General features: G+C 43.9%; 1 protein-coding gene across 8 annotated transcripts in view; it reads right to left on the reverse strand.

The window, feature by feature from the left end:
• LOC110525302 (multiple C2 and transmembrane domain-containing protein 1) overlaps positions 1 to 14,393 on the reverse strand; it is a 246,940-nt gene that overhangs the window by 103,866 nt on the left and 128,681 nt on the right. For all 8 annotated transcript variants that reach the window (XM_090237030.1, XM_036979436.2, XM_036979435.2 and 5 more), the window contains 2 exons: positions 5,130 to 5,272; positions 44 to 123 (listed from right to left, as the gene is read on the reverse strand). In XM_090237030.1, the coding sequence (XP_090093156.1) occupies positions 44 to 123; positions 5,130 to 5,272 (223 nt within the window). The remainder of the gene's footprint in view (positions 1 to 43; positions 124 to 5,129; positions 5,273 to 14,393) is intronic.

Here is a 14,393-nt window from a genome sequence, read left to right on the forward strand (position 1 = left end):
ATGTAGTATATAAAGACAAGGAGTTTCCCCTGTCTGTCCAGACCTCTGGTTTTCCAGAGACTCCAGGTAGAGGTAGGCAGAACCCATGAAGTCATCCTGAAGGCCGAAGTCATAGTCAAACACCTGCAGGACATAACACACTGTTACCATAGAGATCACATACTGGAATCTTGCGTTGCAAAATCTGGAAACTTTCCCGAAATTCCGAGGTCTTCCAGAAATCCTGTCTGAATGACTTCGGATTTCCTGCTAATTCCCACATTAATCCGGAAATCTTCCAGGGATTTTGGGGAAAGTTACCAGATTGTTGCAACCCTAGTACTGTACTATACTGTGCTTAGGTGTACTGTACTGTATGCATTCATGTTGAAACTGCAATGCATCCTCACATTACCTGGCACCAGGTTCACTGAAATGAATCCTGTTTAATAACAACCACATTAAACATTCCCAAAGGTCACAATGACATATTTCAGTTTGAGGCAACAGTTACACAAAGTAGGCATATTAGTCATGTTAGTCACTTAGCAGAACAACTCTTATCCAGAGAGACTTACATCATGTCAGTCACTGACTCACTCAATTTGCCCATGTCAGCAAAAAGTTTTAGATTGGTAAATTAGTCTAGTTAGTCTAGCCATCTATCTAAACTTGTAGTAGTTATGACTGAATTACCGACCAGCCACACAGGGCACGTGCACAGGGGCCCTGACCTCCAGGGGGAACCCATTGATTTTGAAAGTCACTCTCACTCAGATTTCATATTAACATGGCATAATTAATGGCAGAATGTGTAGAATTTCAGGACATTTGAAAAAACCCATGTTTACCGTTGTTAACAAATACTTTTTCTGCTAACAGATCCCTCTGCACGTATTAAATTGTAGTTTTTAATCCTGGTGCTGAGTTTATGTGAGTTAATGTATAGTGGCTAATTGTACAGCTAATAGGCTTTAGGAGTTGACCCTCACGTCACATCAGCACAAACCCCTTTTACTGGACAGGGGCCTATCAACTCACTTCAGACCAGGAACCCCAGTTGACCCCACTGGCCAGAAGTCCCTTTTGAAGTCCCTTTTGAAGTGTCAGGCTTGTCCAGCAGGGCCAGGATATGGCCCCATTCAGCCTGCTACCTTGATCAAGGGCCATATCACATATTCTAAACAAACCGGTAGAGTCCAAGCTGGAATTCTTTTCGCTCCAGTATACGACAGGGTAATAAAGTCCAGATCCACAAACAGTGGCAAGCAAAAGTATGTGAACCCTTTGGAATTAATAGCATTTCTGCATAAATTGGTCATGAAATCTAACCTTCATCTAAATCACAACAATAGACAAACACAGTATGCTTAAATTAATAATACACAAACAATTACATGTTTTCATATCTTTATTGAACACACTGTGTAAACATTCACAGTGCAGGGTGGGAAAAGTATGTGAACCCTTGGATTTAATAACTGGTTGACTCTCCTTTGGCAGCAATAAACTCAACCAAACGTTTTCTGTAGTTCCGGGTCAGACCTTCACAACAGTCAGGATGAATTTTGGACCATTCCTCTTTACAAAACTGTTTCAGTTCAGCAATATTCTTTGGGTGTCTAGTGTGAACTGTTCTCAAGGTCACAAGGTCATGCCACAACATTTTAAATTGGGTTGAAGTCAGGACTCTGTCTGGGCCACTCCAGAACGCGTATTTTCTTCTGTTGAAGCCATTCTGTTGTTGATTTACTTCTGTGTTTAGGGTCGTTGTCCTGTTGCATCACCCAACTTCCGATGAGCTTCAACTGACGGACAGACAGCCTTACATTCTCCTGCAAAATGTCTTGATAAACTTGGGAATTCATTTTTCTGTTGATGATAGCAAGCTGTCCAGGCCCTGAAGCAGCAAAGCAGCCCCAAACCATGTTGCTCCCTCCACCCTACTTTACAGTTGGGATGAGGTTTTGATGTTGGTGTGCTGTGCCTTTATTTCTCCACACATAGTGTTGTGTGTTCCTTCCAAACAACTCAACTTTAGTTTAATCTGTCCACAGAATATTTTGCCAGAAGCGCTGTGGAACATCCAGGTGCTCTTTTGCGAACTTCAGACATGTAGCAATGTTTTTCTTTGGACAGCAGTGGCATCTTCCGTGGTGTCCTCCCATGAACACCATGCTTGTTTAGTGTTTTACGTATCATAGACTCGTCTATGTTAGCATGTTCCAGAGATTTATGTAAGTCTTTAGCTGACACTCTGGGATTCTTCTTAACCTCACAGAGCATTCCTCACTGTGATCTTGCAGTCATCTTTGCAGGATGGCCACTCTTAGGGACAGTAGCAACAGTGTTGGCTATTTATAGACAATTTGTCTTACCATGGACTGATGAACATCAAGGCTTTTAGAGATTATTTTGTAACCCTTTCCAGCGTTATGCAAGCAAGTCAACAATTCTTAATCTTAGGTCTTCTGAGATCTCTTTCGTTCGAGCCATGGTTCACATCAGGCAATGCTTCTTGTGAATATCAAACTCAAATTTTGTGAGTGTTTTTTATAGGGCAGAGCAGCTCTAACCAACATCTCCAATCTCGTCTCATTGATTGGACTCCACGTTAGCTGACACCTGACTCCAATTAGCTTTTGGAAAAGTCATTAGCCTAGAGGCATAGCTGAGCCCTTGGTGAGCCCTGTCAATGGCGTAGCTAGAGAACTAAAGTTATATATCCAGTAGAAAGAGAGAAAAAGAAAAAAAAACTTGCTTGACTGTCCTGGGCCGAGGCCAGTCGACCACTACCTTTTGGGAGTCCACCCGTACACAGCCCTGAGACACGATGTATCCCAGGAAGGAGATCTGAGGAACGTGAAACAGACTTTTTCAGTCTTTTCTGCCTTTACGAACAAGTGGTGAGAGAGGAGTCTTAGAAGATCCTTGGGAACACGTTGGATGTGTTCAACCATGGACCTGGAGAAGATGAGGATGTCATCCAGGTACACAACACGAACTGGTGATGGAGTCACGCAGCACATCATTAACCAGGGCCTGGAAAATGGCTGGAGCATTTGTAAGTTCAAACGGCATGCCACAGTACTCATAATGTCCATTAGGGGTGTTGAACGCTGTATTTCACTCGTTTTCCTGTCTAATGCGCACCAGATTGTACGTGTTCCGTAAATCCAATTTTGAAAAAAAACGTAGCTCCCTGGAGTCTCTCAAAGGCTGACGACATAAGAGGAAGAGGTTAACGGTTCTTGATGGTAATGTTATTTAAACCCGGTAATCAATACAGGGACGTAATCCCACATCCCTCTTTCCAACAAAGTAAAAACGTGCTCCTGCAGGTGAAGTGGACGGATTAATAAAACCAGACCGGACCTGAGAGAGAATACAGCCCTCCTCTCAGAGGAGTGGTGCCGGGCAGGAGGTTGATGGCACAATCGTAGGACTGTGAGGAAGCAGTTCGCTGGCCTTTCGTTTGCTGAACACCCACGTCCCAGTAATCCATAGGTACGCGGGTAAGATCAGGCTTGTCATCTGAAGCCCGGGGTAACAGGAGAATCGGAAACCTCCAGGCGAGCAGGGCCGGAAAGATGTGGAGAGAGTTGCTTGCAGGTGGACTGGCATGAAGGATTCCATCACAGAACTTTTCCCGAGGGCCAGTCAATTTGAGGATCATGGATAGGAACCCTCGGATGTCCAAGAACCAAGGGAAGCTCAGGAGAGTCCACCAAATGAATCTGGATAAACTTCACCTTCAAGTTGCTTCACCTTCCCAGACCCTAGGGGTTGACCATCCAGCGCAGTGACCGACAACGGAATGTTCTTCTTAGTGAGAGGCAGCCCCTGTTGGAGAGCTAATGTGCGATCTAGAAAACAGCCGGTAGCCCCAGAGTCTATGAAAGCAGGAATGTCCAACTGCCCATTGTCCCACCGCAGGTTGGCCGGAAGCAAGGTGCTGTGTCAGCAGCTGGAGACTGTATCTGACTCGCCAGTATTCTCCCGTCGACTGTCAAGTCATCCTGTTTCCCATCAGCTCGGGACAGGAGGCACGGAAATGTCCAGACTGCCCATATTAAAGACAATGTTGCACGTTAATCCTGCGTTTTATCTCCAGAGTGGAAAGTCTGGGGCGTCCCAATTGCATCAGTTTCCCGGAAGGATATGAAGGAGAACCAGAGCCGAATTGAGAACTCTGACAAGGTACAGGAAATGTAGACGCAGCATAAGGCAGTGGAACAAAGGTAGAATTGACTCCGTCAGTGGTAAACACTGGAAACAACTCGGAACCCCTAAGTTCTCTCACGACAATGTTCCTGAAGCCGGTTGTCAATCCGGATGGCCAGAACGATAAGCTCATCCAGAGTGTCAGGGTTGTCCCGGAAAGCCAGTTCATCCTTGAGAACCTCACTGAGTATTCCAACCGCTCTCAGCGGCGAGCGTCTGAAAGTCAATGGTGTAATCAGCTACACTCCGGCTGCCCTGCCAAAGAACAATGAGTCTTTGAGCAATGTTCCTGCCACTGATCAAAAACCATTTTCTTCTCCTGGTTGAAGCTTTTCCAATTAAAACAAATGTCTGATTGCTGCTCCCAAATGGCCACGGCCCATTCCAGAGCCCGTCCTGAGAGTAAAGAGCTGATGTATGTCACTCTGGAACGCTCGGTGGGAAACCTTGATGACTGCAGCTCAAAGGCCAGCGAGCACTGGAGCAGGAACCCACGACACCTCCCAGCATGCACCTCATAGCCCTCTGGTGCCGGGAGATGAGGCTCCCAAAGGGAGGAAGATGCTGAGCTGGTAGGGAGTGGAGCATTAGGAACAGCTACAGGTGCAATAGGAGTTGCTCCCGTCTGTCCTGTCTGCAGAGCGGGCACAAGAGTTCTAAAATCACCCGACAATGTCTGCAGCCACGCCTCATGGCAAGCAGAGGTAAGGGTAAATCCAAAACTTTTACTGAGAGTTTAAACGGAAACAAGGCAACCGGGTGAACAGAGAAGGTAATTAAACACAGGTGAATCCAATAAGTAATAATCAGGGTAACCTGGAACCTCGAAAACAGGGTAAGGGAGCCATCCAGCGGTAACCTAGGGAAACAACAATCAAATAACCCAGAAACTGTGACACGTAGTAGAGTCTCTCAGACAGTCGTACCTTGACATAAAGAGGTTCTCGGAGGCTGTCCACAAGTAGGCTGACCCTCTCGTCCCACACCGGGTTCAGGTTCTTATTGATGGTCCTGCTCCTGAACACCTCCTTCCCCGCAACCTTAAACTTCACATACGGATCACTTGTCCCTGAAAATAGAGACCAACAGAGAGGAAAGAAGGCATTAGGATGACCTTTCCAGAGAGACAGAGGGTAGGTATTGGGTGAAAAGAGATTTGAGTGAAACTGACTAGATAAGGGTGCTTTGTGCTGGGAAAAAGCAAGGTGCTCAAGATGGTGCATGATGACTAAATATTGTTTGTAATATGGTGCCTTGTGTATTGCCTACTACATACAGTTGAAGTCGGAAGTTTACATACACCTTAGCAAAATACATATAAACTCAGTTTTTCACAATTCCTGACATTTAACCCTTAGTAAAGATTACCTGCCTTAAGTCAGTTAGGATCACCACATTATTTTAAGAATGTGAAATGTCAGAATAATAGTAGAGAGAATTATTTATTTCAGATGTTATTTCTTTCAAGACATTCCCAGTGGATCAGAAGTTAACATACACTCAATTGGTATTTGGTAGCATTGCCTTGAAACTGTTGAACTTGGGTGAAACATGTCAGGTAGCCTTCCACAAGCATTCCACAATAAGTTGGGTGAATTTTGGCCCATTCCTCCTGACAGAGCTGGTGTAACTGAGTCAGGTCTGTAGGCCTCCTTGCTCGCACAAGCTTTTTCAGTTCTGCCCAGAAATTTTCTATGGAATTGAGGCCAGGGCTTTGTGATGGCCACTCCAATACCTTGACTTTATTGTCCTTAAGCCATTTTGCCAAAACTTTGGAAGTATGCTTGGTGTCATTGTCCATTTGGAAGACTCATTTGCGACCAAGCTTTAACTTCCTGACTGATGTCTTGAGATGTTGCTTCAATATATCCACATCATTTTCCATTCTCACGCCATCAAGCCCCTCCTGCAGCAAAGCACCCCCACGACATGATGCTGCCACCCCCGTTCTTCACGGTTCGGTTGGTGTTCTTCGGCTTGCAAGCCTCCCCCCTTTTTCCTCCAAACATAACGATGGTCATTACGGCCAAACAGTTATATTTTTGTTTCATCAGACCAGAGGACATTTCTCCAAAAAGTACGATCTTTGTCCCCATGTGCAGTTGCAAACCGTAATCTGGCTTTTTTATGGTGGTTTTGGAGCAGTGGCTTCTTCCTTGCTGAGCGGCCTTTCAGGTTATGTCGATATAGGACTCATTCACACTGTATATAGACTTTTTCTACTGTATTATTGACTGTATGTTTGTTTATTCAATGTGTAACTCTGTGTTGTTGTATGTGTCGAACTGCTTCGCTTTATCTTGGCCAGGTCGTAGTTGTAAATGAGAACTCATCTAGCCTTCCTTGTTAAATAAAGGTGAAATACAAATATAATTTTACTGTGGATATAGATACTTTTGTACCTGTTTCCTCCAGTATCTTCACAAGGCCCTTTGCTGTTATTCTGGGATTGATTTGCACTTTTCGCACCAAAGTACATTCATCTCTAGGAGACAGAACGCATCTTCTTCCTGAGCGGTATGATGGCTGCGTGGTCCCATGGTGTTTATACTTGGGTACTATTGTTTGTACAGATGAACGTGGTATCTTCAAGTGGAAGGGTAGCCTAGTGGTTAGAGCATTGGACTAGTAACTTAAAGGTTGCAAGTTCGAATCCCCCTGCTGACAAGATACAAATCTGTCATTCTGACCCTGAACAGGCAGTTAACCCAATGTTCCTAGGCTGTCATTGAAAATAAGAATTTGTTCTTAACTGACTTGCCTAGTCAAATAAAGGTTAAAAAAAATGTGCACACTTGTGGAGGTCTACAAATTTCTTTCTGAAGTCTTGGCTGATTTATTTTGATTTTCCCATGATGTCAAGCACTGCGTTTGAAGGTAGGCCTTGAAATACATCCACACCTCCAACTGACTCAAGTGATGTCAGTTACCCTATCAGAAGCTTCTAGAGCCATGACATCATTTTGGGGAATTTTCCAAGCTGTTTAAAGGCACAGTCAATTTAGTGTATGTAAACTTCTGACCCACTGAAATTGTGATATAGTGAATTACAAGTGAAATAATCGTCTGTAAACAATTGTTGGAAAAATGACTTGTGTCATGCACAAAGTAGATGTCCTAACCGACTTGCCAAAACTGTAGTTGGTAAACAAGAAATTTGTGGAGTGGTTGAAAAACGAGTTTTAATGACTCCAACCTAAGTGTATGTGTATGTAAACTTATTAACTCTGTAATGTAATGTATGCTGTCCTAGTCAGAGTAGAAGTAGGGCCTTTCACTTTTATCACTCTCTAGACAGATCTCCCCCTTCCCTCCCTCCCTCCCTCCCCCCTCTCTCTTTCTCTCTCTCTCTCTCTCTCTCTCTCTCTCTCTCTCTCTCTCTTTCTTTCCCTCCCTCCATCCCTCCCTCCCTCCCACCCTGCCGCCCCCCTAATGCAGCCTGTACTTTCCTCTTGGTTGTTATAGTGAGTTTTATTTATGTTTGTGAGCAGGCGGGGAGGCTAACCAAGACAAGGCAGATCAGGCCACACAGACAAACAACGCCTGGCCTCGAGATTCATGTCATGTGACTCACGCTCCAGATCATGTGACTAAGGCTGAAGCCTAATAAGTAGAGACAGAGAGGCCGCTGCTTCGGGTCCTGCTCCTGTGGCATCGTACACCTCAGGGCTACAAAGGCTCTCCAACGAAAAGCTTGCTCTCATTAAAACTTTCCTCTCTCGAACTGTGGCTAATTTTAAGCTGTTTTGTCAAGAGTGCACCCACGTCACCACACAAACACACACGTATGCGCACATATATACATACAGACATGCAGACACACACACACACACGCACACACACACAAACCAATTCAGCAGAGTAGAACAATACTTGATACTGAGCACTAGATGGGGGTGTTTACCTAGAGTTGTCCCTCTGTCTGCTGCTAGATCCTAATGATTCAGAAATATTATCACCATCTGCGGCCAGATAGAGCAGAAAGATTTATCATCACTGTCACTGGCCAGACGGAGCAGAATTATTTATTATACCCCTCCCTGGCCAGACAGAGTAGACAGGTTTATTATCACTGTCCCTGGCCAGACAGAGTAGACAGATTTATTATCACCATCTCTGGCCAGACAGATTTATTATTACCATCTATGACCAGACAGAGCAGACAGATTTATTATACCCCTCCCTGGCCAGACAGAGCAGACAGATAGATGTATTATCACAATCTCTGGCCAGACAGAGCAGACAGATTTATTATCACCATCTCTGGCCAGACAGAGTAGACAGGTTTATTATCACTGTCCCTGGCCAGACAGCGTAGACAGGTTTATTATCACCATCTCTGGCCAGACAGAGTAGACAGGTTTATTATCACTGTCCCTGGCCAGACAGAGTAGACAGATTTATTATACCCCTCCCTGGCCAGACAGAGCAGACAGAGTTATTATCACCATCTCTGGCCAGACAGAGTAGACAGGTTTATTATCACTGTCCCTGGCCAGACAGAGTAGACAGATTTATTATCACCATCTCTGGCCAGACAGAGCAGACAGATGTATTATTACTATCTCTGACCAGACAGAGCAGACAGGTTTATTATCACTGTCCCTGGCCAGACAGAGTATACATACTTATTGGGGTTGGACAGGCTATTCATCCTATTTGATTAAACACAAACACACAGAGAGGGTGTATATTTCAAAATGTCAGTCACGGACACCAGAGCTGTGTTTGGAGAGAAGATAATGGAGTGCATCAGATGACAGTGTGCTCGCTTTCAGTGGACCATAGTGACCCGGGTAGCTTCTTACCGCTGGATCATGTGTGCAGGCGTGCGTGTGTACCCAGGTTTGTGTGTGTGTGTGTGTGTGTGTGTGTGTGTGTGTGTGTGTATATGTATGTGTGTGTGTGTGTGTGTGTGTGTGTGTGTGTGTGTGTGTGTGTGTGTGTGTGTGTATATGTATGTGTGTGTGTGTGTGTGTGTGTGTGTATGCTTTGTGACCACTGAATGTCCATTAGAACTTTCTGAGGTCATGTCACATGAATTCATGGGAAAACTCTGCATGATGTATCTGTCAGCTGATTGACAGACACAGAACCTTGTTTAACCATACCGGTTCATCCCTCACCAGCACACAGAAACTTTTGACAATGTATAAGCTCGCCACCAAAAAGCTACCAATTTGATGGTGTGGTTAGATGTTTTTTTTTAAACTGAGGAATACGTTTACCAATCCCCTGTTACACAGGCACTCATCTTGCTGCCCCACAAGTCAATGTGATATCACTAGCATATCAGCCACTCTCCTGACTGACCCTGCAGAGTGTGGATGGAGGCCCAGACTGGCTGTCTGGAAGCTTGGCACTGTGTTTACATGTGTCTAATCAGATTAGCATCAAAGCGATGAGCATCCATCACTTCTACAGTCATTAGGACTACCACACAAATGTCATTAACAGAATCTCAGTCACCCACCCAGGCTGTTAAACACACACACACACACACACGAGCGAGCCTCTTCTCTGCTATGAAAGCATATGGAAGAGGAGCGTTAGCGTGGCATTCATTTAATATCATTACAAACAGCCCTATCACCAATCCCTTAATAGGGTTAATTATACAATCCATAAACACTACACAAACATTCCCACAGGAGTCTGACAAACTCACCTACACACACTGGCCTTTGTTTAGTGGCCGTATGTATCAAGCACCTCAGAGTACAAGTACAAGTTTGCTCACAATGAATAACAATGAATAAAGACTACACTACAGAAAGAACCGTGACGTCAAAGGCAATTGCCCAACTCATTAGCAGCCTAACATCATAGTCCTTGACTTGAATCTGACTCACTTTATAATTCATTACGGAGCCCTTGATTCCACACACTGATGAACTTTTACTTAACAGAGTCCCCGGACGACACTGTCATCAAATGCTTTAGCTTAGAGAGATGGACCATCTCTTTGTCTCAGTCTTTCAATATCAGTGTGATAGGACTCACTGTGTACATGTATTCTAGTGGCACACAGCTCATTACATCACATGTGGTGTGTTATGACTGGGGGGGCCTGAGTGGAAAATGCTGAAAAACGCTGACCGTGACATGATTCTGTGCTGCCAGCCCAGGCAGACTGTTTTGGCTCTGTGTACAGTACACTTCACTACCCACTGATGCCCTTCACAGCCTGCATCCCAAATGATACCCTATTCCCTACATAGTCCCCTACCTTTGACCAGAGTACTATGAGCCCTGGTATAGGGAATAGCGTGCCATTTGGGATGTGTATATATATATATATATATATCTCTATACATGACAGTAGCAGGAGCATGGCTAAGGCAATACTGTAGCTACCATACTGTGTGTAGTAGGGCCTAGGAGCTACAAGTTAGTAATGGTTGATATCTGCTCAAGCTGGGGACTAATTTGATGCAGAAAATATTGGTGAAAGCTAATAGGTGTTTAGTCTCCCATTGAGGGTAATATGGAGGGTTCTTGTAAAAAATTATAAAACATTAACCACACACACTTTAAATGTATTACCAGTGGGTTAACCAGCGGAATTACCATTTAGTATGTACCGAAAATTGACTATTTTTCCTCTTATTTTTTGTTTGCAGTTAGAAAAAATGATTGACTGCGTGCATTAACATGACTATGTTTGAAACTTGTTTCACACTGAATTCACAGCTAATAGAGTAGGAGTCAGAACTTATCAACACTAATTATGTCACGACTCCCGCCGAAGTCGGATCCTCCTCTTGTTCGGGCGGTGCTCAGCGGTCGACGTCACCGGTCTTCTAGCCATCATCGCTCCACCTTTCATTTTCCATTTGTTTTGTCTTGTTTTTCTGCACACCTGTTTTACATCCCCTCATCACTCTACGTGTATATTATCCTCTGTTCCCCCCATGTCTGTGTGTGTAATTAGTCGTTACCTGTCATGTGTGACGCTTCATGCTGGTTTTTCGGCTGGTCTTGTATGGAACCTGTGGTATTGTATGCTATACATTATTTGTGTGATGAGTGCGCTATTCGCTTTTGCCTTTGGCAGGAGTGTCATTACGCAGTTGCGTCCGACTGTTTTCCCTTTGCCAAATAAAGTGTGCCTGTTCACTCATCTCTGCTCTCCTGCACCTGACTTCAGTTAACCAGTTGCGCACACTGCTGACAAATTCAGGGTTCTACACCAGAATCTCATTTGGATCAGCCAATAAGCACAGAGATATTCACTATTGGTAGCCCCTCATGATGGATGGTGTTGAGGCCGTAGCCATTCTCTGGCTGCACTCCAGTCATTCCTCCCCTTTCCTCATCCTGGTTGATGATATACTCCCGAGACACACCACCAGACTATCTGCTGCTCTCAATCCACCACGACCAGCTTTACGGCGCCATAAAGCAAGCTACTTTATCGCCGTCCATCCAACAGGCTGAAGACCATGAAATTAAGTTGCCTGCCTGGACTGGGGTAGGAAGTGGCTGGTCACAGGTCGGTGGTGTGTGTGTTATATCTCTCACACAGATGGCCCGGTGGTCAGGGACTCAGGCACTATGGAGCATCGAATTGAAAAGGCTGTTTGCTCTTGGATGGATATAAACAACAGTCAGAAAAGTCTGTAGGAATTCATAGGGGAGGTAGCAGGGGTTCAGTGACACTGACAATAATTCTATATCAGGAGTGCATTTCTTTCCTTCCTGACAATGGTAGTTTTACACCATCTGTCATCTATCAGCACACAGACTCCCCCTCTGTGCTCCTTACCAGTAGCTTCACTGTCTCTGTCCAGACGAATGATAGTGAATCTGTCAGGGGTGACTTCAGAGTCGGGAACCGCCTCCAACAGCCGAGTTTTAGAAAAGGCCATCACACAGGCCTCCCTGTATTCATATAGATACTGTGAGTTTGGCCGCAATTCGTCCATTTTCCCCTTCAGTGATTGGGCATCGAAGAGCAGGACAGTAGGAAGATGGATCTTTGTTTTGTTCCTCTTCGACCTCTGCCGCACACCTCCTTGGGGGTGCTGCGTGACCTTGGGAGCTCTACGCAGTGGTGCCCTGAATCGATTGTTTGTTAGTTGTTTAAACTCGTCCGTTGTTGTTGCTTTGTTTATAGTAGTATAAAGTGTTTTATGTTGCATCGGATTAGGGTTAGGCTACAGTAGAGCGACATGAAATGTGTACAGTGGATTATTCTCCTACTTGGATTACGTTTGCTGGTACCTGAAACAGCATGCGAAATTTCGAGAAAGTCGGTGGAACCACTTATCCTTTATAGCAGAATCTCTCTTTTACAATGTAACAACTCACATTGGGGACAATGGACCAAAGGGGACATAACTTCAGAGATGGCGAAAGGGGGTGGGGCAGGAAAGGAGGTGTGGCCAGAGGTTGAACAAAACAAAGATCCCTCTTCCAACTTTCCTGCTCTCCCATGTCCAATCATTGAAGGGGAACATTGACAAATTGCTGGCAAACTCACGTTATCTATATGAATACAGGGACCCATAATGACAAAGCAAAAAACCTTGCATTTAAATTTTTGCTAATTTATTTTTGAAAAATACAAAAATGAAATATCCCATTTAAATAAGTATTCAAACCCTTTACTCAGTACTTTGTTGAAGCACCTTTGGCAGCGATTAAAGCCTCAAGTCTTTTTGAGTCTTCAAGTCCGGGCTCTGGCTGGGCCACTCAAGGACACTCAGAAACTTGTCCCGAAACCACTCCTGTGTTGTCTTGGCTGTGTGTTTAGGGTTGTTATCCTGTTGGAGGGTGAACCTTCACCCCAGTCTGAGGTTATGAGTGCTCTGGAGCAAGTTTTCATTAATGATTTCCTCCAGACGTGATGCTTGGCATTAAGGCCAAAGAGTTCAATCTTGGTTTCATCAGTCCAGAGAATCTTGTTTCTCATGGTCTGAGAGTCTTGAGGTGCCTTTTGGCAAACTCCAAGCTGACTGCCTTTTACCGAGGAGTGTATTCCGTCTGACCACTTGACCATAAAGGCCTGATTGGTAATCTGCTTCTGTTGGAGGTTTACTCAGTAGCAGTGAAAATACCATATTATACCTATATGGACACTCAATCATTATTGTACTTTTTACGGTACGTTTACAAACATATATTACAATAAATAGAATTGAAACTTGTATCTCATTATGGTAAATGGTGAAATAAGTATAGCCAGTTGTACAGTAATCGTAATGGCTTAGCAGATAATAAGAAAATACTATCAGTATTTACCTGGCCATGCTTCCACATCTGCTTTCCTTGCTGTTTGGGGTTTTAGGCTGGGTTTCTGTACAGCACTTCATGACATCGGCTGATGTAAAAAGGGCTTTATAAATACATTTGATTGATTGATTGATTGGTTGATAAAAGAGAAGGAAAATCATACCTATTGTGATCCGAATGTGCAGATTTTTCAAAACAGACCCGCAAAGTATATGGATTTTTTCAAATTTGTTATTGGACCATAAACATATTTGGCTCATTAACCTATACGGTCCAAATAATGATGATCCAAGCTTCTATGAAAATCTATATAATCATTTATCAAGCATACAAGCAATACAAGACTCTATTACATTATTATTATAAATATATTTTTACTTTATTTAACTAGGTCAGTTAATAATATCCTGTTAGGCCTAGGCAGAATACTGCCCCCTTTGGAGGAATTGCGTGCCCATAGTAAACTGAAAAGAAATCTGTCCAAAATTGCTAATATATGCATATAATAATTATTATTGGATAGAAAACACTCTAAAGCTTCTAAAACCGTTGGAATTATGTCTCTAAGTATAGCAGAACTCACAGGGCAGGCAATCTAGTTTTGGGATCATGAAAGTTGGGGCAACTTTGACGCCATCGCCCCCACCCTTCCCAACCAGCTATGGATCTGGGGACACTTTCTATGTCTTCCACTAGATGTCCTCATTCAGTACAGCGTTTAATTGTTCAAATCCCGCAAGTTTTGACCCTATGGGAGTGAATTGAGTGCGTGTCGCTAGAAAATACCTGTGTGTTAGGGTGCGAATTGGTCATATTCATTCCTTTGTGCCAGCTCTCCTGGGAAGAAGTAACAATGACCGGTTGAATTGAGAATTGTTTTGTACGTTTAGAACATCCTAAAGCTTGATTCTGCACTTAGTTTGACCTGTTTAGTCGACATATAATATGTAATT

This window comes from Oncorhynchus mykiss, chromosome 6, assembly GCF_057628025.1.
Source record: "Oncorhynchus mykiss isolate SJ-2025 chromosome 6, ASM5762802v1, whole genome shotgun sequence".
Taxonomy (NCBI): domain Eukaryota; kingdom Metazoa; phylum Chordata; class Actinopteri; order Salmoniformes; family Salmonidae; genus Oncorhynchus; species Oncorhynchus mykiss.